The sequence below is a fragment of the Pleurodeles waltl genome, chromosome 9, assembly GCF_031143425.1.
Source record: "Pleurodeles waltl isolate 20211129_DDA chromosome 9, aPleWal1.hap1.20221129, whole genome shotgun sequence".
Lineage (NCBI taxonomy): Eukaryota > Metazoa > Chordata > Amphibia > Caudata > Salamandridae > Pleurodeles > Pleurodeles waltl.
The window spans coordinates 210,949,651-210,977,100 of record NC_090448.1 but is presented as its reverse complement, the minus strand read 5'-3'; the positions used below and the strand labels follow the sequence as shown (position 1 = coordinate 210,977,100).

The 27,450-nt window shown below is 44.8% G+C and overlaps 1 protein-coding gene across 4 annotated transcripts in view; it reads left to right on the top strand.

Moving 5' to 3' along the window:
• FLNB (filamin B) overlaps nucleotides 1-27,450 on the top strand; it is a 455,875-nt gene that overhangs the window by 178,826 nt on the left and 249,599 nt on the right. For all 4 annotated transcript variants that reach the window (XM_069206567.1, XM_069206566.1, XM_069206565.1 and 1 more), the window contains exons 4-7: nucleotides 3,603-3,750; nucleotides 8,525-8,643; nucleotides 11,575-11,652; nucleotides 26,277-26,439. In XM_069206567.1, the coding sequence (XP_069062668.1) occupies nucleotides 3,603-3,750; nucleotides 8,525-8,643; nucleotides 11,575-11,652; nucleotides 26,277-26,439 (508 nt within the window). The remainder of the gene's footprint in view (nucleotides 1-3,602; nucleotides 3,751-8,524; nucleotides 8,644-11,574; nucleotides 11,653-26,276; nucleotides 26,440-27,450) is intronic.

Genomic DNA, 27,450 nt, shown 5'->3' with positions numbered 1-27,450 from the left:
ATTCATAGTCAGGGCTGCCTTAATTGCCTGTGTGGCTTACACTTCAATTTGTGTCCCTGGCACTCTAGAGTCTGTTCTCTGTTCTAGACCTCAGAGCGTGGGTGACCCCGTGCCTCGTGCCAGTGCCACACCTCAGCTACCAACACAAAAAATGCAACCCTCCCTCATCAATGATCCATAGTTTTGCAGGGAAAACTAAGGCTTCCCTCTGGTGCTGTACTTCTTTAGTGTAGTCTGGGTATATGCTCACCATTCCACCATCCAGTTGGCACGTGCCTTAGGCCTGTGCCACATCTAAGATATGGTCCCAGTCTCAGAAGTTCAAAAATCTGGCAACTATTGGCTTAGGTAGTGCCCCCAACAGCATACCTGGCACCCTGTGTGCCCTCTTAACTGTGAACATCATGGAGGCCTTGCCCCCCAGTACCATCACCAGTAGCCAATGTTCCCAAAACAGCTCTATACTGGCGCCTTCTGAGTGTTTTTGGACCCCCTATAAGCCGCACATTATTGCACCTGGACTGACCTTTGATGTCTTCCACCTTCTCTAGCAGCTGCTTTATGGTTTTCTGTATGGAATGCATCTTGCTATTGCTTTCCACAAACGTGGGTTCCAACTGGGTCAGCTTGGCTTTGGTCTTCCCAACCCTGTTCGCCAGTTACCTATGGTCAGCCCAGATGAGCCCTAGGTCCAGCTTCACTGCATCACTTTTATTTTTGGTGTTTTGGTGTCCCATATAGCCACTAGAATTGCTACTGAATGGACTTCTAGTCCATGATCTGACTCTGCCTGTCTCAGACTGCACAGCTCCTCTTTGTGGAGGGAGGATATGGGACTGACCCCATCTTCAGGGTTTTAGGCCACAGCATTTACACGTTTCAGGGCTTGCCTGTGACCCCAATGTGTCTGGGTACCCATGAGGCGACCACTCACCGGAGCTGCCTCTTTCTGACGCCATCCGCCCCCTCCCCATCCCCAACCAGGCCACGACCCCTGTGCCCCAGGCGCTAGCTACTCAGTTCCCTGCAGCTTGGCCCAAGCAAGAGGACAGGCAGTTGAAGAACAGGCTGGCCCCAGGCAGACAGCCACGACCATCCCTGCAGGCACGAACACCCCTTGTCTACCTTCTGCGTTGTAAGGGCCCAGGGCTCCCCACCACCAGTCAATCAGTTGTTGCAGTGCTCTTCATCTGTGGGTCGAAGGCTGCTCCATAGATCCTTCCGATGTGCTCAAGGTGCCACCAGCTCCTGGGGGATCCACATAAATATGCGTCACTCCGCTCCCCGCTTTGGTAGTGGATTCTCGATCTATTAGGTTGTCCTCACCTTCAATATCTCTGTGGGGCCCGCATCACCTTGTGTAGCTCCAAATCACTGGATGGCCCCCGCAGAGAGATTATGGGGGTCATTCTGACCCTGGCGGCCGGTGACCGCCAGGGTCACCGACCACAGGAGCACCGCCAACAGGCTGGCGGTGCTCCCAAGGGCATTCTGACCGCGGCGGTTCAGCCGCGGTCAGAAAGGGTAAACCGGCGGTCTCCCGCCGGTTTACCGCTGCCCGATTGAATCCTCCATGGCGGCGGAGCGCGCTCCGCCGCCATGGGGATTTAGACACCCCCTACCGCCATCCTGTTCATGGCGGGAAACCCGCCATGAACAGGATGGCGGTAGGGGGTGCCGCGGGGCCCCTGGGGGCCCCTGCATTGCCCATGCCAATGGCATGGGCACTGCAGGGGCCCCCGTAAGAGGGCCCCACAAAGTATTTCAGTGTCTGCTTTGCAGACACTGAAATACGCGACGGGTGCAACTGCACCCGTCGCACCCCTGCAACTACGCCGGCTCAATTCTGAGCCGGCGTCCACGTTGCAGGGGCATTTCCGCTGGGCCGGCGGGCGCTCTTTTGGAGAGCGCCCGCCGGCCCAGCGGAAATGTTTGAATGGCCGCGGCAGTCTTTTGACCGCGGTGCGGTCATTTGTCGGCGGGACCTTGGCGGACGGCCTCCGCCGTCCGCCAAGGTCTGAATCAGGCCCTATATGTCCCCCTTTGGTCACTGTGGGGTGGATATGATGGTTAATTTGTGGTGTCCACCGCCGTATTGCAGGTCTCAGTTGGCCACTGCCTCTGCCCCTGTGTCAGAGCTCGGGCTGCACTGTGCATCTCATGAATGCCAGTGGCCACCTCTGGGGGATGACTGGAGCCTCCTTGGTGTGCACCAGTTCTCACCAGCAGACTCAAGGCACTGGAAGGAGCACCTCTGCACGGCCTGGTGCCAGAGGTACAGGCTCACGCATCCAACTGGCTGTCCCCTAACAGAAGTGGACTTTAATGTGTTTGGTATCACATACAATTATCATTCTCCACGAAGATGCAAAAATCCCTTCAACTAAATCTAGGTAGATGGAAATTAGACTAGTGTGTAGAAGTCCTAAATAAGAGCAATAGTTCGGTTTTATGAATGCTGAGAAACATGCGCACACAGACACCGACAGATATATATATGTATACACACACATTTTTATATTTTCTGGGCCCCTTTCACAAAGGGGCTTACAACTCATAAAGTTACCAGTAAAGATTCTCTGCTTTCATGGCAGAATCTCCACAGTCGGTGTCGAATCTCCGCACTGAGCGCTACAAACTTTCCAGGAAGAATCTAAGGTGGATGAAGTATTTTGGGGGAAATTTTGTGAAGATTCATCCAATGGCGCCAAAGCTGTTAACAAAACAAAAAATGCTCTTCCTATGGAAAATCTGATATAACTAGAACAACACAATGGTGGAATACTATTCAAGCTGCAAGCTTATTTCATAGCCTGAATATATTACATTACTTAAGTTCAAGTACTTAGTTACTATACAGTGATACCAAAGGACACAGATGATTAATTGGAGTAAATGCACTCCAACTCTCGGGGTGGCTGGTTGCCCATTATTTTTTATCCTCCTTGTGCTTTATTGTTGATGTTTTGGGACTCCACGGTATTAGGGGTGTCCTTCTACAGAGCTGTCTAGCTTCGCAACATACTGCTTACAACAATATCAAAGTGCCACAAAATCCAGTAACTCTATAAGAAAAAATATGAACACGTTGTAAAAGTATGAGGTACATCAAATGCCCTAAATTACTCCTACTATTTCATATCTTTTTCATCATCTTATTTTTTGAGGTCCATATTATCCAAAAATGCCACCATCTCACAAAATACATAAGACTTTTTCACAATATCTCATTTGTCACAAACCATTTTTCTACCATAAACTGGTCAGAACAAACATCAGAAAGCCTTCTTAATGAAAGCTGTTGCTCATAGTGGCACGTTGTGGTCCTGTTTAAGCACCAGGAGTGCTGACTTGCACAACATGCTTTTTTTCTGCCGCAAATGTTGAATTTAAATCAGGAAGTTCTTTGTTATCATTTCAGACCCTCAGGTCCACAAAATGTTCAATTGAGAGCAGTTTGACTTACTAGACACCATAAATCTTCAAATGAATATAAATATTTATGAAAAATCAAATAGGAAACCTGCTCTTTTTTACTTGACATTTGTGCTATATTAAAACGTCAAAATGTAATGTAATTGACCGCGCATTCTTTCTTGTAGGTAATCACTCCAGAAGAGATCATTCACCCTGGTGTGGATGAGCATTCAGTAATGACCTACCTATCACAATTCCCAAAAGCCAAACTGAAGCCGGGGGCGCCTCTAAAGCCGAAACTCAATCCAAAAAAGGCTAGAGCATATGGACGGGGTAAGGATCCTCACTTTGTGAAAAATGTATTTTGTTTTTATTTGCATTTTGATCCTACAAATCTCGTTTAACCTGAAATCTGAGTCCGAGCTGAGGAATGAAAGGCCCAGGTCTATCATGTTAGGGAATATGTGGCAACCAGCCAATAGGGCACTCCCTTCCTGCAGACTTTCACTCAAATACCTGAACACACACCTTTAGTTGACAAAATGTGTCCTTATGAAAGGTTAGCAAATTAAAACAGCGTTTTCATTGGCTGTAATTGCTGCTTCATTGAAGGCCTCTTGTGAATGACCTGTACTAACATGCAAAGATCTACTAACTCATTGCTGAAACGTTCCAAGAATCCTGAAAGCATTGATAGTGCTTAGAAGTCACAACAGGTAAAAGTGTAAACATGTTTTCAATGTTTCATGTGTGCTTTGTTTCTAAAGCTGCTTTGGAAGTTAATGTAGCATTTTGTAGTTATACTCTGAATTATGGTTACTTTTTCTGATGATCCAAAAGCATCTTTCATTGTGGCACGATTAGGGCTGGGCTTGGGAATATTCATTAACAGCAATAGGTATTCTCAGGATATACAAGACTGTACTACTTCTGTCACCTTTTTTTGTCAAACGTTCCTTCACAGTGGGCTCTTAGTTTGTCAAGATGTCTTGCATAAAATTCTTGCCGCAAACTTGGACCACGAAGATTAAGGTCCCATCATTGTTCTTCAAGGACAAACCCAGTCTACCAAATACTGCAACCGTTTTCAAACAGTTCTTATGTACAAACTATGTTCCTCATGGTCATCCAAATGAATTAGGAAGAGAAGAAAGGCGTATCTGTGCAGAACAAGGTTTTATCATAGACACATAAATAACTGGGCACATTTTTATACACTAATGGAATTTAACTCGTACTGTAACTGGATTCGTTATTTTTCAATCGTAAATGAACCACAAACTTAGGGTGCAATGTAGAAGATGTTTTTCCAATTGGCATTTTTTGTGAGTAAGCACACCTTCTCACGTGCAACATACTGATATGATGGACCTCTGTTACGATCAGCATAAAACCTATAAGCATCTTTAGCTCTTTCCAAGAATTTCTGGGCTGATTTCTGAACGTTAGTTAACTCAGTTAAGTATTCTTGCACCGAAAGCACTTATGGAGACACAGACCAAGCAAAAGGAAACCATGATGTCCATACATACAAAAAAGTGACATTACATTACAGTGTTCTTTGTATGGAAACCCTGCCAACGAAGTATCTTGCTCAAATCCTCCCCTTGTTACACGGCTTGCCCTTTTCAAATACTGCTAAACACGTTTGTTCAACCATGTCTGTCCATCGGCCTGAGGATGGTAACTGGTAGACAGGCACCGTTCCATATCTTTCCATAGAGCAGACCAGAATCTTTAAATATATTGAGACTGCATCAGTAATCAAAAACTTTGGAACACCAAGTAGCCGAACATGTCTTGAAATCTGTGCTAACACTTTAGAAACTGGCAATTTAAGCAGGTATGTGAAATGACCCATATCTGTCAAACGACCTACAATGACTAAAGTACTGCGCGGCCTTGGCTTTTGGACAAATCTATGATGAAATCAATCGAAACATATGCCCTGGCTCATATGTAACAGGTGAGCCTCTGGCGTTAATAGAGCTGCACAGCATCAAGTACACCTTAACATGTGAACATACCTGTTAATGAGAACCCATAATAGTGCTAGCTGAGGTGGATTATGTGGGCCTCCTGTCAAATCTCAATTAGGAAGCACAATTTCCTCTTGCAAACCTGCAGAGATTACACACACATCTGTATTTGGAACTTTGGAACTTTGGGCTCTTATAGAATGTGTCAACCTTGCTATGTTTGGATGAGTTTCATCTGGCTGAAGTGCAACAATAACAAAGCGGAGCCAGATATGATGAACGCTAAATCTTAATTGCACACTAGAGTGACAAAGAAAAAACTCCAGGGCTCCCAGAACCGTTCCTGTTAATGACAGAGGGCAAAGATCTATGCAGAGGTAGTCTATTTGAGGGTCCATGCATCATGTGTAGCAGTGTTTAAGGCTCCTCTATTTTGCTAAACCGAACAATCAATGTCAGCACAAAATATATTGACCTTAAATCTACATCCATGCCAATCCCTTCTTAAGGCGTTTCAAGCAGCAGTTTTCGTTTTGAGGATTGCATCTTTACATGTGGTCACTCGTCTCCTAAGACCCGATGGCAGTAGGTTTGTACACACTTTGAAGAAACACCTGTTTGTGTACTAATTAATTTCAATCAAATGGAAAGTATCCACTTGGGAGCATGAAAGACGACCACCGTGTTCGGAATGGGGCTTATTTCATATTGGAAAAACATTTTCTGGACCTGAAATAAAGCACCCGGTCTTTGATTGAAAATTGCAACATTGCCAGAAATGCTGAGCTAGCAACTCACTTCAAATGCAATTTCCATGCGTTGACAACTTTACTTATCCTTTTATTCAAAGTAAACTATTTGTGGATAATGTGTCAACCTTACATTCAGTATCAGAATCAATGGAAGCTCGGATGCTTTGGAAAGGTGATTCTCTAATAACGTCCATAAATGTAAGAGCTTTATTTAGTGTTTGGCATACAAAGATTCCATCATAAACCTGGCGGCTATAGTGTCCGCCATATTACAGGTGCCATTGAAAGCAATGCGCTTGCAGTGCAGCAGACGGGGCATCCACCATGTCTGAAACCGAGTTCCCAGTCTGCCAAACATTACATAAGGTGCTAAGACTAGAGATGGGGCTTTCCCAAGTTACAGTAAAACTGATATTACTCTGGTGGGCGATCAAAAATGCACACAGAAGTGGTCTCAGATAGCGTACTGAAGCCAAGTAATTCTGGAACCTTGTGTCTACAAATACTGATTTTCGAACCTCAAAATGCGGTCCACGCACCAGAGGTCTCCATTGCACTTGAGGTCCTGCGCTACCCCTACTCCCCTAGTTCAGCACCTAGACTCAAAGCCCTTCATCAGCAGGGTTCCAGCGCGGTTTCTCACGGCTGCCGCCACCACTATGGCAGCGTTTGTTCATTATTTTTTTGTTTGGCACAGCCTGTCATCTACGTGGTGCGTGAGGTTTCCCTCGCCCTGAAGCATTACTTAGCTGATGGACATCCATGAAGAGAACATCTTATATCATGGACTGTAGAAGTCTACCTTCGCCTGGCAAAAGCTGAACGTTATAATGGAAAAAGTAATTAGGTCTCCTATTGTCCACCCATGAACTGTAAAACTACAGCCTGGGTTATAGAATATTTTCAGCAAATGTGTGACAAACAAATGTGTGTATAAATGCCCAAGATTGCCATTATACAACCGATGGGAATCACACATATATACCATAAAGAAAATAGGTACTGACTTATTGCGATTATAAGTATATGAACATTAGTTAAGTATGGCTGATAAGGAAGGGGGCAATTCATTTGCTAATCACCCCAGGGCCATTGAGCACTGAGTTTACAAGGGCATAGAAAATCACTGTACAAACCTAGAGATCCGCACTCACTGAAACTGAGAACATGTGATGATTTGTCGTGCTGATCCAGGGAGCTAAGGATCTGTAGTGCCACTCTTAAAGCCAGCCATACATCATCTCATGATAATGAGCCACATCTTACACACGGATAGGGTAATATACTCCAGTGCATTTAGATTGGCGTCATATACACCTACTGTTCGCATAATGAGGCACCACAATGCTTTCAGACTCGTATTGAGCGCACTCACCGCAATATGAGATAATAATTAGTTGGGACTCTTATAGTATTGCTGTGCATAGAATTGTTATGTAATTACAATATTGAGTGATGACAAACATGCTGTATTCTCTTCCTCAATGTATATATGTAAATATGAATGTATTTTGGAACTACAACTCCCAGAATGCCTCATAATGGGTAGCTCTGGTGCTTATATTTAAGGGGAAAGAAAGAAAGGTCTCGCACACCAAGAACAAGACTTGAAGCTGAAACACGTTGGTGTGTGAATTAGTATTGATGCTTAATTAATAAAACCAACAAGGAGGAGCTCCCTGGAGTGTGGCGTCTTTACATTGCATTAATTTCATATATATATATATATGTATATATATATATATATATATATATAATTTGATTGACAATTATTTGTATATTTCTTAGTCATTTCGAAAACCCAACTAGATTTTACAATTTGTTTGTAAACAAGCCCAGTCCTAAATTAAGCAATTTAGTTTTAAAAGACAACAAACAACAATGTTGGTAAAGTTCTGAAAGCTGTTTTAATCCTGCGCTTGAAACTTGAGTGAAAATGAATCACTACAATATATATAATAATCTGTTGCCTACTTGGGTCCAGACAAGTCCTTACAAACATTGCAGGCGGGTTTTAACAGTTGTTTGCATCAGCTCCTTTCTTGAAACTCTTGTTGTTTTTTTAATCTTCTTATCTAGCACACATCCGGCCCAAACTGTATTTGACTGGAGATTCATCACACCTCATTTAGTAATGTAATGCTTATCTTGCCTATTGTAGCAGAAAAGTAGAACAAACAATGTGTGCTCTCCCTGAGCCGCACAGGTTTTACTTGGGCCAAATCCTTGTTTTTGTTAATCGCTTTCACTCTTGCATTATTCTGCTAATATTTATGTATACAGTTTATTTGACCTATTTTTTTGCATACTATTCTGAAGACCATATTGATGCATAGTCCTAAATGAAAGTCACCTGTAATGCAAATATTTTTATAGGGATTGATCCAACTGGCAACATGGTGAAGCAACCCGCAAAATTTACAGTTGAGACAATCAGTGCTGGCCAAGGGGAAGTGATGGTGTTTGTGGAAGATCCTGAGGGAAACAGAGAGGAGGTATACATGTCCAACGCTTACTTTTCTTATTGTTGTGGAAGGATTATTGCAGTTAGTCTTACTATTGTGTTTCAGTGCATCTTAGCCAATGGTATTCTCTAAATCACATGTGTATTGATATCCTGGTTAACGACAAAAACCCTTTAGCTAAATCTATATTGCCATACAATTCTTCTATACCGTAGAATATTTTAAGCATGGGCTGGGGTGTAAATATAGGCCTTCGCTGGTGTAACGTAAATAGCTTATGAATCCATAACCTAGGAAGACTGATATGTTGGATTGTAAATTTAAGATAAAACAAAAATATGTTTTTGGTAAACAACACTTTTCGTATCTAGTTTTGAAGGAAAATAGTAATTTTATTAAAGACAAAGAGGCATAGATTTTGGGTTTTACTGTTGTACTGAGCTGCCAGCAGCGAAGAACAGAAATCTGATAGTTTTGGAGTAACATTTAATAATAACGATGTAGCTAACATACTGTCCTCACTAGGCTGCAATTTGGCACAGCGCCCTGTTATCACTATCCTTGTACACAAGCTTCATCACCAAACGCCCCGCCTCTTCCTGGAGTTCTGTTGTACAACTTCGAAAGATAAGACAGTCTTCAAACTATAAAACCAACGGTCTACACGAAGCCACATACCAGAAAACCTGAAACTAAACACTTGTTTTGCAATTTCCTCCCTACTGGTTGGAAGCAGTACAACTATTCTAGGATGGTATGTTCTTGAAAACGTCCTCCGTTCTGGCTGGAATCATGCGATTGTGCCAGTTTCACTGGAAACTGCAAATAATCAGGAGCCAGCAGTGAGAATAAACTGATTGTCTCTATAATAAATTTCCTCCAGCACTGGCTAAGTACACCAGTATGGTGTGGAGGATTTCATTTCGCATGTTCGAGTCTATTAACATAATTTTGCCCAATTTATGGCACTCAGTTTACTGACCTCAGAAGGATAGGAGACTGAATCACCCTTGCTGGGATTTATATGTGTGCCCTTCAGATCACCACACGTCAGTGGCACACATTTAACTCACTGGGCTATCTGGAAGGCTATTAGTTAACTTAAATTAACTTCTGATCCTCAAGCTTTCATAATTGATTCAAACAGTCCTTGGTACTCTATCATTAGCTCAGCCGTCCAAATGTCTTATAGACAACACCTCCAATCAAATTCCATTGATTTAATGCAAATCATAGTCATTGTCAAAAAACATTTGAAAGATGGGTTGTTATTCATATTCAGTCCCTATTACCTTAACATCATAGGAAGGAAAATAGACAAAATATGTCAGACTAGGTCTCTGAGGCTCGTGAATTCTAGGCCACTGGGAAATCCTTGTAGCAAGCTTTTTATGTATATAACCTTACTTTTGGAGGGTGACTCAAGGTGAAACCCAGCTAAAATACAGAAGTAAATAATAGATAATAAATGGATTGTCCAGTCATTCCTTTCACTTTGAAAGTTTATAGAACGCATAGGGGGTCATTCTGACCCTGGCGGTAAAATCCGCCAGGGCCAACGACCGCGGGAGCACCGCCAACAGGCTGGCGGTGCTCCCATGGGCATTCTGACCGCGGCGGTACAGCCGCGGTCAGAAACGGAAAACCGGCGGTGTACCGCCGCTTTCCCGCTGCCCTGGGGAATCCAAGCTGCGCCGCCATGGGGATTCCGACCCCCATACCACCATCCTGTTCCTGGTGGTTTTGGCCGCCAGGAACAGAATGGCGGTATGGGGGGTCGTGGGGCCCCTGGGGGCCCCTGCAGTGCCCATGCCAATGGCATGGGCACTGCAGGGGCCCCCGTAACAGGGCCCCACAAAGATTTTCAGTGTCTGCCATGCAGACACTGAAAATCGCGACGGGTGCAACTGCACCCGTCGCACCCCTTCCACTCCGCCGGCTCCATTCGGAGCCGGCATCCTCATGGAAGGGTGTTTCCCGCTGGGCTAGCGGGCGGCCTTCTGGCGGTCGCCCGCCAGCCCACCGGGAAACCCAGAATACCCGCAGCGGTCTTTTGACCGCGCAGCGGTATTCTGGCGGTTCCAGCCAGGCCGGCGGCATCCGCCGGCGGCCGGGGTCAGAATGACCCCCATAGTCTCTTTAAGTTCAATAACTTAATAATATAGGTTGACTCAATTCTATCCTGAACCGGGGTGACTGGATTTCTGATAAATTGCCGACAGTAGTTGTATGACTGGCAGTGATGATAATTCTTAATTTGGATGTTGTTTCTCAGGACTTCTTTTACCCCCAGCCATTGTAATTGCACTTTTGTCCAATACCCGTAGTTATCAGGTCCGCAGTTGTTTGCTTTGCAAGAAACCTCACATGCACGTCTTGAGCAAATTTGAAATCTGAATCTCACCTTATTTGCACATAGTCTATTGTATCTGTTTATTATATTTTTAGGAGTCTTGATAGTCATATCAATAGTGATACCACACAATCTATTATCAAACCTAGCCATTTCACCTATATATGTTTGATTCAACTTAATTAGTTTCTTATTTAGACGTATTATCAATATGCTTAGGCAGATTTAAGAACCTTGATTATTTTTAGTGTGAACTTTCTCTAATACATAGCATTGTTTTATATTGCTAACTCCCTTGGTTTACTGACACATCTTGGAAATCCAGATAAATCATTTGAGTGATTATTTGAGTTAAGTGTGCATTGTGCTAATATATCAAACTTCTCATTTACTTTTCTTGGCCTTTTTGGTTTGTATGCTTCTTAAGATAGCATTCTTGAATGTAATGTTGGGCACCACACCAGCTAGGGATCCAATTCTCATGAAATCAAATATGCTTGTCTTGGTGTCTCTTCAAATTGTAAATTTTGTTTTTCTCTGTGTATTTAGTAAATTCGCTCCTTTCTAGAATGCCTACGGTTAGTAACCTTTCCTTATCTTTATACCAGGTCCCTGCTGTTCCTAACAATGACAAGAACAAGACTTATTCCGTCCAATATATCCCTAAGTTTACAGGACTTCATAAGGTAAGAAAAGAAAGAACCACGCAGCTATCAACACAGTGTTTTATTGTTTCATAGTGTGACATTTATAACCATTTCCACATCTTTTCTAATTTAATTTTAAAACTTCTAGAAGTCAGAAGGCCCTCCTTAGCGTTATTGTTTTCTGTATCAGAGAGGCTGTCTCTTATCTACCCTCCTACTCTAACAAGACTTCCATATTTTTAAAATTGTGCAATGAGTGTGGCACGAACTGGCAAAATGTAATTCGGGAAACTCTTCTCAAATCCCTAAATCTCTTTCTAACCTGTGCCCCGATATCATTGTTGATACATGTCCCTCACAGGCAGGTTTCTGTAATGCTCTAACATTAGCACTTAAAATACCCCATATAAAAGTAAAATAAAAACTTGGGTCAGGTGAGTTTAATTTACAAACCTATTGCAAATCCCTCTTTTACGTGTCAAATTGTTGACTGCCCTTTACATATTGGATTGAGCTTTCCGCTTCCTTCTGCACCTACCTGCAGCCTTCAAACCAAGGGACATGCAAATCACTCAGGATTTGCATAAACGAATGTGAGCCCGAATGTAAGATACATACTTCTGTCCAAATTGAAAGTACCTTTTACAACATAGCCTCATGTTTTTGTCTGGGGCCTGGCTCGTCACCCATAAAACCCAGTCTCGGCATGGGTCCACTGGTAGAGCTTTGGCATGGATTTACCCAGCAAATATATCTCAATACGAGTACGAAGGTGCAAATTGACGCAAGTCATAACAGTGTAAACTCCCTTGGCTTAATCAGCCAAACTGAATAGAGTGTGTTCCTCTCTCTGCATGATGTTGTATTGCTTGAAGAGTTGCCCTTAGCTGCTCACGAGTTACCTCTGTTATGGTTCACTTTGTGTTCTTATAACTTCTGGTTATAGGTTGAGCTTCAGGGCTGCTCTGTTGGCCGTTGAGCTGGACAATTGTATGTGCCCTTGGCATTAGCTCACCTTAATTTTCTGTATCTAGGTACTAGCAGTGGCGTAACGTGGGTTGTCAGCACCCAGGGCAAGGCAAGTAATTTGCGACCCCTAACCCGTGGATTTTAGCACTCGCGAGCGCGCCCCCCCCCAGATGTTGCGCCCGGTGCAGCCGGCGCCCCCTGTACCCCCCACGCTACGCCACTGGGTACTAGCACACCTCCTACGGTTGTGACCCTGTTCAAAATGCTTATGTCTCTTCACGCAGTTGCACAACTCCGGTAAATATGCTCTTCCCTGCACTCTCGGTATTTACTGGGGCATCCCTGCATTGCCCTTACTTGCCCGTGGTTCCGGAGCGTCCCATTTGGGTTCCGGACATTTATGAGATTTGTGGATTTCGGAGCCTGAGCCCCGACAGTGTTTCTGCCATTGGTAAGGCACTGCTCTTCCAAAATATATTGCCTTCTCACCATTCCATCAGGGCAGTTAGCCAATTTCTCAGATTCATTGGATCAATCCATCATTGAACGCTCTGTATCTCTTCATGTGTTGTTTCCCGCATTGTACATACATCAGATTGAGAGTGCTTAATTTGTAAAAACCCTAAGTGCTATGGCCTTAGGTTTTCCTTAGGAGGACACTGCAACTTGTGCCACCCACTGCCCCTGCCTGAGCTGCCAGCACTGCCAAATGCCAGTGCCATCCACTAACCACCACACTTCTTCAAACATGTCATTTTGGAGTACTCCCGGTCATTCAAAGCTGCGAAAATGACCTTGTTGGGCTGGTATTATGTTTTTTACATATTAAATTGTTAAGTAACCCATTGATGTGCTTATTAAAAAATAATAATACAGCGCCACCATGTGGCAGACGATCAAAGTGCTGGTGTTAAGAAATAGATGCCGAGCACTGAATACACCGGCACAAATTAAGCACTCCCTTTAAGCCATCAAGTTCTTCTCTTTGCAGCCATTCTCTAAGCTGGAGTACTGTCTCTTCAGTCCTGTGATCTGCTCTCGTGCATTTCCCATGTTTCAAGGCACAAACTCTTCCAAGTCCGGTCCAAGTTTCTACTGTTTTGTAGATTAAAATCTTCACCTCCATCTCAGCATTCACAAATAGGAAGATTAGGTCATGCATTCAGAACCTGCACTTAAAATGTTTTTATATCCTTTTGGAGTTTTACTTCTGGTGTTTCTTCAGTGTAATTTGCTATTAAACATCAATTAAACATCACCGACCGCAGTAGCTTCAGAAAAGAGTCATTTGAAATTAGAAATGCACTTTTAACAAACACAACGTGTGATTTCATGTGTAATTTTAGAAACTGTTTTATATCTTTTGCCAAAGCTTGCAACATATCTGTGAATCTACTGCACTAGAAAAGAGCTTTGGTGCCCCTAATCCGTGCTCCTAGCAACTTCTGCATTCCTGACCTCCCCTTCTGCTGGCTGCTGAGCCCTACACCACCAACACTGAAAGCAAGTGAAGAATAATGCACCATTGTAGAATGATCTATTTGTAATAGTGTGTGATATTGCTAAAGCCATGTTAGCTCAACTACAGCTCTCACATCAGTTTTTTAAATACCTTTGGTATTACACCAGTCATTTGTCTATTAAAAGCTGTTAGTTGATATATTTCTGTTTAGCCACCATGAGCATCCTCTGAATCTAACGTTGTTGCAGTACTTCACTAGCGATCCTTATTTTTAGTTGAATTTCACGGAGTCACCCTCTCCTGTTCTGCAGGAGCAGTTAGTTACCTTTATTGTGCTTTCTTTTATGGACAGCATTGTGCATTTTTGGATAGAACTGTACCTGTTCCATCTGGTCGTTTGGTGCGCAGCATCAAATTAAACATCGTAGCCTCACACTACTAAGTCTTATTATTCAGCATTCATTCAAAAATATTATAGCATCTCCTCAAACAATTGTTTAACCTGCAAGATCGGAAAAACATTACAAGTATTGTGTGAAAGTTTAAGCAAAGTTTTAAAAAATAGAAATATAGGTATTCAGCTAAGTTCAGATTCAATTTTACAGAAAGCAAAACATTTACTTCCATTGAAACCAATATTCATCATGCATTATGACTGCTATTTTCACTTATCACACATTTGTAAGGAAAATACTACATATGATTATGAGTTAAAAAAACTGGTGAGTATTGAACACACGAGAAGGTACATTGTCAAAAGTCTAGTTGGCTTTTGCAGACATTTGTCACATTGTCTTAAAAATGAATTATGGCTTGTGAATCCTCTGTACAAATACTTTTTACTGTTCTCTCTTCATATAGCCTACCTTGGTCTGTCCTTTAAACCCTATTATTTACCCAGTAGGCCTACAAATGTGTACTGGAAAATTAAGTTATAATGGATGGCTCATACTTGTTCTTAACTTTGAAGAAGCTGGTCCCATTGCCCGCCATGACTTTAGGTTTTTGACCAGCGCCAGGAAATAAGAAGCAGGTCTGCTGTGTTCGAAGACCAGGTTTTCTCACTCTAACCATTCTTTAAATGCTCCTGTTTTCCACACTCAACCCTAGAAGTGTCCAAATAGCACGACTACTACACTTCTCGTTAATTCTGCTGAAAGACAATCCTTATGCAACTGCAGCTGTCAAAATGCACTGCTAGAGAGGTTGTGAATTTTTACACTTGCAGATGTCCACTTTTCATGGGAGCACTACTTTGTGTCAGGCTATTCACAAATACCCAAGTCTGACGAGCCCTGCCAACTAAAAATGCATACGGCCTTTCTCCTCTTATAATTCTTTTACACGCATCAGGCTTCTCAAGCTAAGGAACATGTGGCTATCAAGTAATGGTTGCCTTACACCCCTTTCTCCAGCCCCCTTTCCCAGCTTTCACCTCTCCTCTGACTTGCACCCTCGGTTGTTAAATTGATCTTTATTACAACCCACGAATTGCAGTAATCTCTCTTGTTGTATTTCTAAAAAGGTGACATTTTCAAATGCCTTCAGAGTAGTGGTCTACATGAAAGAAAAACTTTAAATAGTTATTGTAATAAGCATCTTCAATGTAACTCACTTTATCTTTGGTTTCTTACGTGTCTTCTTGCCTGTGTGCAAAAAAACTGAGAACTGTCCAGTAGTCAGGCATAAAGACGATGAAACATTTTAGTCCGTCATTTTACTTTTCAGTGATACAAAAAAAACATAAAATGAGATATAGTAAAATACAAAGCCTAATTCACAAAATATATAGCATCTCCTACATAAATAGTGTTAGTGGATGTGTAGTATACAGCACCTTGGGGTGTGCTTGGTCTTGAATGACAATGTGATGTGATGTCCTGCATGAACTACCAGAGTGCTGCTCTTATGCAGCCTTAAAGGTAAGGTTGGGGTGTGATGAGTAGGGGGTGCAGAGGGGTGTTGATGGGCAAGGGAGAATGGGCATGGAGGAAGACTTTGAGTAAAATGAGAGGTTCTAGAAAGGTGAGGTTGGGAAGGAGAGACCACAAGGTAGAAGCGGGCGGGTTAGGGCACTGGGAGCAGGATACTGGTGAAGGGAAAGAGGAGGCGGCTCAGAAGGAGTGGCAGGATGGTGGGCTGTGCGAGGAGTGTGTCTGCCAAAGAGTGATAAGGAGGAGGTTCGGGAAGGAGCAATTTAGGAGGAAAACGAGCCAAATTGTGTGCCGCTTAGGAGGCACGTGATGAGGAGTTTTATTCTGGCATGGGACATCCTTTAGATGGCAGGGGTCAAGATATCATTTTCCCTGCAGTATGTTTAGTTTATTCCCCCTCTATTGAAGGATCAGTAGTTTTGGCTTTGAATGCAGTTGTCAACTTGTGTTGGCCTGGTAGTTCCTTAATAGCTCACTTAAGACTGTTCGTCCGGTGGGAATTCCTGTTTTTGTGCTACGGTCCATTGTTTCATTTGCAGCTGGAGAAGTAGTGAAAAAGAAAGCTTCCCAATATCTTCACCCAGCTCCCAAAGCTCACTTGCGTGTGCTTAACGTACACTGTACTCATGCAGTCTGATAGAGACATGTCCGCATTCTGCATCCACGAATGGATACACAGAAGCGCATTTCTCGGTCCTGCATCCATGCACACCGGGATTGAGCATGTGCAGGCCTGGTGGGAGCGCACAAGACATCTTTCCTTCTCTTCTGGCCGTTGCCTGCAGCGCCAAGCCTCCTGTGACACGTGAGCACAGTCATGCATGCTTTCTTCACCATGACTTAATGCGGGGTGGCAAAGGGAGCATTTCTTTCCCATCACCCTCTTGGGTGGAGGGCCGGCAGAGGTCTGCAGGCCGCTGTGCCGGTTACTCCCTGGGGGATGGGAACCATTGCACAGCTAGACTCGAGGGCGTTGAGGGCAGCAGTGTGCAGTTTTTTGCTCAGTTTTCAGTCTTTATAGAAGTTCTGTTTGTGAACTGGCGGCTTGCATGTTGTGCCAAGGCTGACTCCAATCCAGCCTCGTGACAGGAGGCTTCTTAATCAAGCCTATAATGTAATCGCATTTCAACAGAAAAAACACCGACTGCATGGGCAAGAAATAAAAACCGATTCATGCTAGGCCGGAGCCAGCCTCTTATTTACTAGACGACAGAGTGCTGTTCAGGACAAACGTGCATGGAACGCGACCCTTCATTGCTAGAGAGGAAGCAGGGGGCGGGAAGAGCCATTGGTTGTTATTTGCAGAATGACAGTAGATGCTTTTAATTCATCTGTCTCTTTGTGTCTGCCAGTTGTAGGCTCAACGTTTGCGCTGTTAACTTTCCTGCCATAAAGTGACCATGTTTCTTTTCCACTATCTGCAGATATTCCCTGTTCTAATTTCCTGTATAATTGTTCGTGGTGCTCCGCGTTTTCGAATAGAGGTGTTTATATTTTCATTGAGGTAGAGGTGGCCACTAAACATCTGGCGACTTGGTGAAGTCACAATGCATGTCGAAAATCAGTAGCCTATAGCTGTTTTCAATTTATTCTAAAAAATACCACATAGGCCATCATTACAAGGTCCCCAGTATTTCTTAACGGGCTGCACTGAGCAGTGGCAGGCCCCACTGGAATTACAACACCTATGATATCTCAGTTGAATTAATGTAAAGCACAGCACCAGGGGAACTGCTTGAGAAAAATCTCTGGATCCAGACTGATGTCTGGGGGAAATTCTAAGGTAAGGAATCTACATGTTACAGAACATAAGTAACCTCTTCTACACTGCTAACCTCTTTCTTCCTTACCAGCTGACAAGGCTTCTCAGGTTATCTAGTAGAGGCTTCTTTCACTCTGATAATTCAGATATATAATATATAGTGTCTGTTCCATTCATATCCATTTTTCTTCCTTTGGAACTCCTTATCCAACCATCTGAGTCTTGAAAAAGACTTCCTCAAATTCAGGAGGTTCTTGAAGACACACTTTTCGCAGTGGCATTGGGAGACATTACTGGCTCTGGCACCTACTTACCATGGCTTTCCTGCTCATTAATTATGCTCCCACACCTTAAGCTCTATGATGCCATCAATTGGGTGGTTAGTAGTGCTAAAACAATAAAAATAAAAAATATAATAAATATCTGGTCTTGCTCACCTGGAGATGTCTTTAGCCTAAATACTGGAGGAATTGCCTTATTCTGATGGATACAACTACCTGTGGATTCCTCACTAATTGAATTCTCCCCCTCGCGCCAGCATTCAACGGAACTCTTCTTCCTAGCTTCTGCAAGTCGACGAGGACGTCACAATTGCCCACGCGACACCGTCTGACGTCATACAGGCAATAAGAGGTCCTCGCCGACGTCAGTTCCCTTTTTTCCGTGCCATTCTAACAACGGTTATTCTTCGAGGGAGCTACTGTTGCTACTCTGCGTAGTTACAGTTATTGTTACTGTTTCTTTCTTTGAGAAAGAAAGAATGTCTCAAAGAAAGTCTGGTTTTAAGCCCTGCAATGAGTGCGGAGGCAAAATGTCGGTGATGGGCCCACATACAGACTGTTTGTGGTGTCTCAGCTCCGACCACGACGTTGACAAATGTGACTCTAGTCAACGGATGAATCCAAAGGCGTTAAAGGAGCGAGAAGCAAAGCTCTTTTTGGCGAAGTCCAAGAAAAAAGAAAAGCGGTATCGACGCAAGTCATCCTCTCCGAAGTCCCATCGGCGTCATCGTGACTCCCGGCGTCGTCGTGAATCTCGATGCCGGTTGAGTAGGGAGAGATCGCGTTCGAGGTCGCCTTCAGCTCGACGCCGAAAAACATGGGAAGTTAGCCCCATCATCTCTCCACAGCCGCAGACGCCTCTTGCATCACCGTCTTCACCAGCTTCGCCGACGTCGCCTGTGAATCCACCATCGGTGTTTGAGGCTCCTCAGCGTCAGGAGTTCTCACCAGCTTCTCAGACGCCGGGGCCGGCGCCGATGTCACCTCGAGCCCAGGCTCCTCAGTATCCGGCATTCCCGGCCCCAGGAGCCAACAGTTCCGCATTTTTGAATGCAATGTTTACTATCTTTCAGCAGATGGCTCCAGGTGGTGGACCGGCTGGTCCTTCGGGCCCCTTGGCCTTCAATATGGGTGCTCCGGCTCCGTTACGACCAGCACCTTTCATGCCCTTCCTTCCTATGGGAAGTGTTAGCTCGGCGCCGGCTCCTATGGCATCAGCTTCACAGCCGGTGACGCCGAGTAGATCTGCGGGTCCGGTGCCGGAGCTTTCTCCTGTCCGCCCTCTGCCTCATACGGCGCCGAAGAAGTCCACGGCGCCGATGGATCCGGCGTCGGATGGATCCGAGGATCGGCGTCAAGCTTCGACGTCTGCTGAAGCCATGTCGATGCCTAGAATTGAGACCAGGTTGCATTTGAGGAGGCTTGCTCTTCGCCTTCTTGAGGAGCAGGAATATCAGAAGCAGGCATTGGAGGAAGGAGAGATTGAGGAACCTCTGGGGGACCTCCATGGTTTAGATACAGCTAGTGGTTTGGACACCTCTCCAGAATGTGACTTAACATCGCCTGGAGAGTATACAGAAGAGGCTGCTTCATTCCACTCGGTTATAAAGAAAGCAGCTGATTTTTTGGACCTTCCTTTGCCGGTGTCTGAACCTAAGCCTAATATTTTAACAGAAGTATTACATCCTGCTTCAACAGTTGCTGAACCACTTCTGCCTTTTAATGAGGCGCTGTTAGATCCAATCCTGGAAATATGGAAGAAGCCGGTGTCATCTTCGGCAGTTAATAGATCGGTGGCTCGCAGAAATTGAGTGGCTCCTGCGGACCCAGGCTTTCTGTCTAGGCACCCAACCCCTGAGAGCCTGGTGGTTCAGGCTTCATGTTCATCCTGGTCTGCCCCAGGTTCTTTTCCGGTTGTGCCTTCAGACAGAGACTCAAAGAAGATGGTTCGTTCTTCCAAAAAGGCTTTTTCTTCATGCAGCATGGCTTTAAAATCTACTAATGCTACATGTATTTTGGGAAGATACATCTACGCCCTGATGGATGAAATAAAGTTGTCTCATGCTGAGGTGTCTCAGGAGGTGTTGAGCCTAGTCTCCGAAGCTCAAGCTGCGGCGACCCAAGTGATCCAGTCTGGGCTGGATACGACTGACTCTGTAGCCAGGGCTATGGGTACTGCTGTTGCTACAAGGAGGCAAGCCTGGCTTCGTAGCTCTGGTTTCTCTTCGGATGTCCAGTCAGCCCTGTTGGATCTTCCCTTCGATGGGGATAAACATTTTGGCTTCAAGGCGGACTCTGCCCTAGAGAGGTTTAAGGAGAGTAGGGCCACGGCGAAGTCTTTAGACTTGCAGGCCTCCTCTTCTGTTTCGTCCAGACTCTTTAGAAGATTTAGGGGGTTTGGTCGTGGTTCATCCTCCTACTTTCGAGGCAGATTTCAGCAACAACCCGCCACTGCTCTCTCCTACAGATCATACAGGGGGAGGGGTAGGGTCCGAACCAGGGGAGCCGCCCAGCAGCACTCTGCCTCTTCCTCTTCCTCTGGAGGGGTGCAGCATGGGAAGCAGCCTTAGTCTTCCACCAATTCCTTCTCATACCACTCCTGTAGGGGGGAGGTTATTGAACTTTCTCCGCAAGTGGGAGGTTATAACATCAGACTCCTGGGTCACCAGCATTGTGGAAAAAGGCTATGCCCTTCCCTTTCTGGAGTTTCCTCCCCCATCCCGCCCGCCCTTACTACTGTTCAGAAGAGCATCTCCTGTTACTAGAACAGGAAGTTCAAGTCCTCCTTTCAAAGGGTGCAGTGGAGTTGGTTCCAGAGCAGGAGAGGGGTCAGGGTTGTTACTCAAGATACTTCCTGATCCCCAAGAAGGATGGTCGTTTGAGGCCAATCCTGGACCTGAGGATCTTGAATTTGTTCCTCAAACAGGAGAAGTTCAAGATGCTGACCCTAGCTCAAGTGCTTTTGGCGTTGAACGATGGAGATTGGATGGTGTCTATCGACTTGCAGGATGCTTACTTTCATATCCCGATACTCAAGTCGCACAGGAAGTATCTCCGGTTTGTGGTGGGGTCACAGCACTATCAGTTTGCGGTCGTCCCGTTTGGTCTTACTTCAGCACCTCGAGTCTTCACAAAGGTGATGGCGGTGGTTGCGGCAGAGCTCAGAAGGAAGGGGATAGCGGTATTTCCTTACCTAGACGACTGGTTCATCAAAGCCAAGTCTCCGGAGCTCGTGCTGCGTCACCTACAGTCGACAACCCAGTTTTTGTTCGACCTGGGTTTTTCTGTGAATGTGCCCAAATCTCACCAAGAGCCCTCTCAGCGCCTCCTGTTCATAGGGACAGTACTGGATACAACATTGAATTGCGCCTTTCCTCCACTCAGCGGATTCAGGACATTCAGGCGTTGGTTCCAATGTTTCAAAGTGGAGAGGTCATTCCAGTCCTCAAGGTCCTGCGTCTGCTCGGTCTGTTCGCTTCTTGCATTCTGTTGGTCACTCACGCTCGATGGCACATGAGGGCTCTTCAGTGGTGCCTCCGGAAGTAGTGGTCTCAACACAAAACGGGATCTCGAGGGATTGGTATAGATCTCCAGGGACGCTGCGGCGGATCTAAGATGGTGGATTGCGGATGGCAATCTTTCTCAAGGAAGACCGTTTTCACAACGTCCGCCGGTGACCACATTAATAACGGATGCTTCCACTCTAGGGTGGGGAGCTCATCTGGGGGGCCTGGAGGTCAAAGGTCATTGGTCTCCAGTGGAACAGATGTTTCATATAAATCTGTTAGAGTTGCGGGCAATAAGTCTGGCTCTCAAGGCCTTCCTCCCTTCCCTTCGCGGTCAGTCGGTTCAGGTCCTGACGGACAACACTACCGCGATGTGGTACATCAACAAGCAGGGAGGAGTAGGGTCGTACCTTCTCTGCAGAGAAGCTCTGCGGCTATGGTCCTGGGCAAGGGACCATCGGATTTGCTTGGTAGCAAACCATCTGGCCGGAGTCTTGAACGTGCGTGCGGACAGTCTCAGTCGGCATTTCTTGACCGATCACGAGTGGCGTCTCCATCCAGATCTAGTCCGACAGATCTTCCAGATGTGGGGAATCCCTCAGATAGATCTCTTTGCCACTCGGGAGAACTCGCACTGCCCGTTGTTATGCAGCCTCCAGTATCCTGTGCAAGGAGCATTGGGGGACGCGTTTCAGATGTCCTGTTGCGACCAGTTGCCCCCCATACCTTTGATTCCTCGAGTTTTGAGGAAAATTCGCCAAGGCCAGGCCCAAGTCATCTTAATAGCTCCGGATTGGCCAAGGAGGGTATGGTATTCAGATCTTCTCCAACTCTCTCTGTGCCCCCCGCTCCGTATTCCTCTCAGGGCAGACCTCCTCTCTCAATCGCAGGGGCAGGTTTTACACCCCCACCTCCAGAGCCTGCACCTTCATGCCTGGAGATTGAACGGGGCAACCTGAGTTCCTTTTCTCTCCCACCTGAGGTAGTGGATGTTATTTTATTGGCCAGGCGACACTCCACTAAATCTATCTACGCTAGCAGGTGGGCTAAATTTGTGTGTTGGTGTGGAGAAGGACAAATTGATCCCTTACATGCCCACTTATCAGATGTCTTGTCTTTTGCTTTGTCCCTGGCACAGAGGGGTTGTGCAGTGGCTACAGTCCAGGGATATTTGCCAGCCCTGTCAGCCTTTCTATGTCTTCCAGACCAACCTTCTTTATTTAAATCTCCTTTAGTGCTAAGATTTTTAAAAGGTCTCATTAATACATTTCCTCCCACTCCTTTCATTATGCCTCAGTGGGATTTAAATCTAGTCTTAACATTTCTTATGGGCTCGCCGTTTGAGCCAATGCATTCTTGCCCTTTAAGGTTATTGGTTTTGAAGACTGTTTTCCTTGTTGCAATTACTTCAGCAAGAAGAGTGAGTGAGCTGCAGGCTCTGTCTGTTAAACCCCTGTGCACATCTTTTTATGGGGATAAGGTGGTGTTGAGGACCAAGGCTGCTTTCTTGCCGAAGGTTGTTTCACCCTTTCATATTGCCCAGACTATTACCCTTTCCTCTTTTTATCCTCCACCTTCGAAAGAGGAAGAAAGACTGCATTGTTTAGACCCGAGAAGAGCGCTGAGCTTCTACGTGGACAGAACGAAGGAGTTTAGGTTGGAGGATCAACTCTTCATCGGGTACGTGGGAAAGAGGAGAGGAAGGGCAGTCCACAAGAGAACACTCTCCAGGTGGGTCATTCTTTGCATTAAGCTGTTATTCTCTGGCAAAGAAAGAACCCCCTGATGGAATAAGAGCTCATTCCACCAGAGCTAAGTCGGCCTCTCCGGCTTTGGCTAGGGGTGTTCCTGTGGTTGACATCTGCAAGGCCGCAACTTGGTCATCCCTCCACAAGGCCGCAACTTGGTCATCCCTCCACACTTTTGCGAAGCATTACTGCTTGGATTCGGAGGTTAGGAGGGATGGCCATTTTGCACGGTCAGTGCTGTAGGATTTCTTGGTTTGACCATTCAGGCACCATCCACCGAGTGCGGTACTGCTTTGGGACTCTATTCAATTAGTGAGGAATCCACAGGTAGTTGTTTCCATCAGAAGAACGAGTTACTTACCTTTGGTAACGACTTTTCTGGTGGATACATTAGCTACCTGTGGATTCCTCACGGTCCCTCCCGCCTCCCCGTTGCCTGTCTGGTCTTACCAAGCTATCCTTGGGTGTGCTCCTCTTGGTATTTGAGGGCCTTCAGATATAATGTATATATTTATGTATTTATGTTCTAAATAAAAAATAAATTAAAAAAATTGACATTTTGGAATGATGTTTTTATCTTTTGATGTTATTAAATATTGTTATATGATTGATTGTTTCAATGGCCTATTCGTCTCAAAGGCACGTAAAAAATGTGGGTACTGACGTCGGCACATCAGCGAGGACCTCTTATTGCCTGTATAACGTCAGGCAGCGGCGCGTGGGCAATTGTGACGTCCTCGTCGACGTGCAGAAGCTAGGAAGAAGATTTCCGTTGAATGCTGGCGCGAGGGGGAGAATTCAATTAGTGAGGAATCCACAGGTAGCTAATGTATCCACCAGAAAAGTCGTTACCGAAGGTAAGTAACTCGTTCATTACTTATTCTGTATATAATTCCTGATTTGTCAGGGGGCCCTCGAAGTCCCACAGTAACTCCACCTCCTTGAGATCTCAGTACCCCCCGGTACTTAAGTTGTAAAGAACATAAGTGCCAGTGCCCTTGTCAGGAGGCCCCTGCAGCTTTCACCACCCATGGCTCCCACTAGCGCTGACAATGACAGTACCATCACAACTAACCCTTGCACTCTTACAAGTGTGTCAATCCAGACCTCAAAATATAATTTAAAAATGGAGGATACATGCCTCCCAAGCTATTCTTATAGGTATTAGTGACTTTATTGTATTTATTTATTAAACAGCTGTTGATGTGCGCCTCAAAACATTAGACTAACAGCACCACCATGTGGCAGGCTGCTATAAGAGCCGGTGTTGACAATAAAGTGCTGTGCCTAGCACCGGAAACCACCAGCTCAATTTAAGCACTAGTACCTACTTCCCTTACTTAACTCCAGGAGAGTGGAGTTACTGGTCCTAACTCCCAGGACCACAAAATTAGTCCCGTAGGTGAATACACTGCCACATATATCAAATGGAGGTTGGCCAGACTACTTTTCTCATTGTCATTCAACATAAATGGTTCATTCCTCATCCTCAACTGTAAACATGATGCTCATTGTTGCTCTTTATACATCGCCCTTTGCGTCCTGTGGTATGGCGACATTTGCAAAGTGCTAACTTACCCATCTTGAAAGCAAATCATGATTTCATCACTTGATCAGTTAGGATGCTGCATAGTAATACACTTATTATAAAGAGGGGTAAATCACTGATTAGTGTATATTGTTTTTGAAATAATAACTGAACAACGTGTTCAAAAACGTAATTCAATGCAAAGTGAAACCAAACCGTCTGCTTGGAGTAATCCCTAAATTAAGCAAACCTGGGAAGTAACCATGGTTAAGTTCCCATTTAGGGCAGCATGCCAGTGAAGCTCACCAGGATATAGAGGTGGGTGAGCCAACAAATGAAGAGCCGGAGCCGTGCCAAAGGCTGGCTCTGGCGACAAGAACCCGTGCACGAGCCTAGCCTGGAAAATATTCAGCATTTTAAGCCTGGCAGCAGATAGGATAAAATCTCATAAAAATTCAAAACATTTATTTCATTAAACATCCGAAGGGTCGCACTTTAGTTCATCAGATTAAGTCGCTGTACTGAGAGGCGCTTGTTAAGGATGATTTTAAACGTGAATTGAGAAACATGCAGGCACACCTTCTCCCCCCCCCCACAAACCGTCCCTCGAAGGTGACGTTTCCCACTGAGCAGCAAGCCATTTGTCGTGTGTGCACTGTATGGGGCCCAGATTCGTATTCTGTAAGAAGTAACATTACAGTCGATTAAATCAAATGCAAGAGATGTTTCAACGCCACGCATCCGGAACTCAAGTACTTGAAGGGGCATTCACATGTAATGTTGCAGAAAAAGGAACGAGATGAAATAAAATATTTGCCTAAGATCACACAATTTGACCAAGTGGCAAAACCGAGAATAACCCCAGTTATTCAAGTTTCACATTCTGCAAATGTTATCTCTTTCTTTCTCCTTTTTATACCTCAGCATAGGTCACTGCCTTATTTTTAATTTTTTGGGGTGGTAGGCAGGAGCCACAGGAAGGCTCAGCTCATTTTGGGCATAAGGGACCTTGAGCTGAACCAGAGCCAGGCTTCTAACTCGAGCTTTCAGTTGCTCCCTCACCCCTACAAGTCCTCCAGCAGTACTGTATTTTATCCTACTCAAATGCCTGCAATCCAGAAAAAAGCCTTTCAGCAATTGATTAGCAAAGTACTATCCATGGTAAACCAGAAAGCAACGTAAGCGTTTACCCAATCAGGCCAGGCAAAGAGTAACAGCCTTTGAAAGCATAAGCTCCCAGCTTAGTCCAATAAAAGTGAATAAAGGCAACCCTTGGCATGTGTTTCACTCTTGTTAGATCTCATCAGAAGAGCATAATCATTGCCAAGCATGAGTAGATCAATAGTGATGAGTTTCAGACTCTTAGAATATCACCTGTGAGTACTTCTTTGGTAGTTGAGTAGTTGAAAGTCTATTATTCTTGCTCATGGTGCCATACACAGCATTGCACTGATTTGTGGTTTTCTTTTTCAGGTGTCGGTTCTCTTTGCTGGTCAGCATATCGCCAAGAGCCCATTTGAAGTCAATGTTGACAAAGCCCAAGGTGATGCAAGTAAAGTTACAGCTAAAGGTCCAGGTCTAGAAGCAACTGGGAACAGTGCCAATAAACCTACATACTTTGAGATTTACACTGCAGGTATGAATATTGAGGTATAATGTCCACAGCAAAGTGTGTTGTTGTTTTGTTTAATCTGTACCCAATTCAGTCTGTGGCAAAGTGTCTCAGTTTTTAGTCAAACTTTCTTTTTAGAGTTTTTCCCAAGGGCACCAAGTTATACAAGATCATTAAGGTGCAACAAGGGTGTCAGAAGATAGCTTACCTACGCTAGTGATACACACAGTTTCCACAATTTAATGACTTTCTTCTCGTGAAAAAATGACACAGTGAAAGTGCTGTTTCTAAATATGCCCTCACACCATGAGTGAGAGTGACAAAGCCACTTGCTGGGAGGTGGACGTGTAAGACCAGATTGATGGGGTTTCCTTATAAGCCAGTAGTATGCACAGGGGACAGAGGGCTCTCCTGTATTATCATATCTGGAAGCGATGAAGGGCCTGAGTGCGGATTGGGAAGATAGTGAGGGGGGAGGCCAATGGACAGAAAGATCACCAGAGGGCCCCAGATATATTTGAAGTTTTTATAGTTATCAGTAAGTATGCCCACCATTCGCTCCATTGGTAAGGCCTGCCACAATCTAGCACACCACTGAGTGATAGAGGGAGCCTCTTGTCTTTTCCAGGAAGCCTCCAGCATCGTCTTGGCCAACCTTAAGGATAGCCACATAATAGATTGATCACCATAAGTTTGGCGTCTGAAGGACGCGTCTCTCAAGCCCAAAAGAGTGAAACTTTGCATACAGGGGTTCGAGTATCCCTGTATGGTTTTGATGTTAGCTAGAATTTCAGACCAGACGGGGCATATTTTGGGACAGTTCAACCAAATATGCAGAAATCTCCAAACAGCCAGCACCTCCTCCAGCAGAAGTCAGATGCATTAGAGTATATTTTTTAAAGTTTTGTTGGGTATTGGTACCAGTCACATAATAGTTTGTAATGGGCATATCTCATTCCCATAGAATGATTGTACTGAGGTATATTCCTCCATAGCTTCTGCCATAATGCATCGGGAGTAATTTCCCTATTGTAT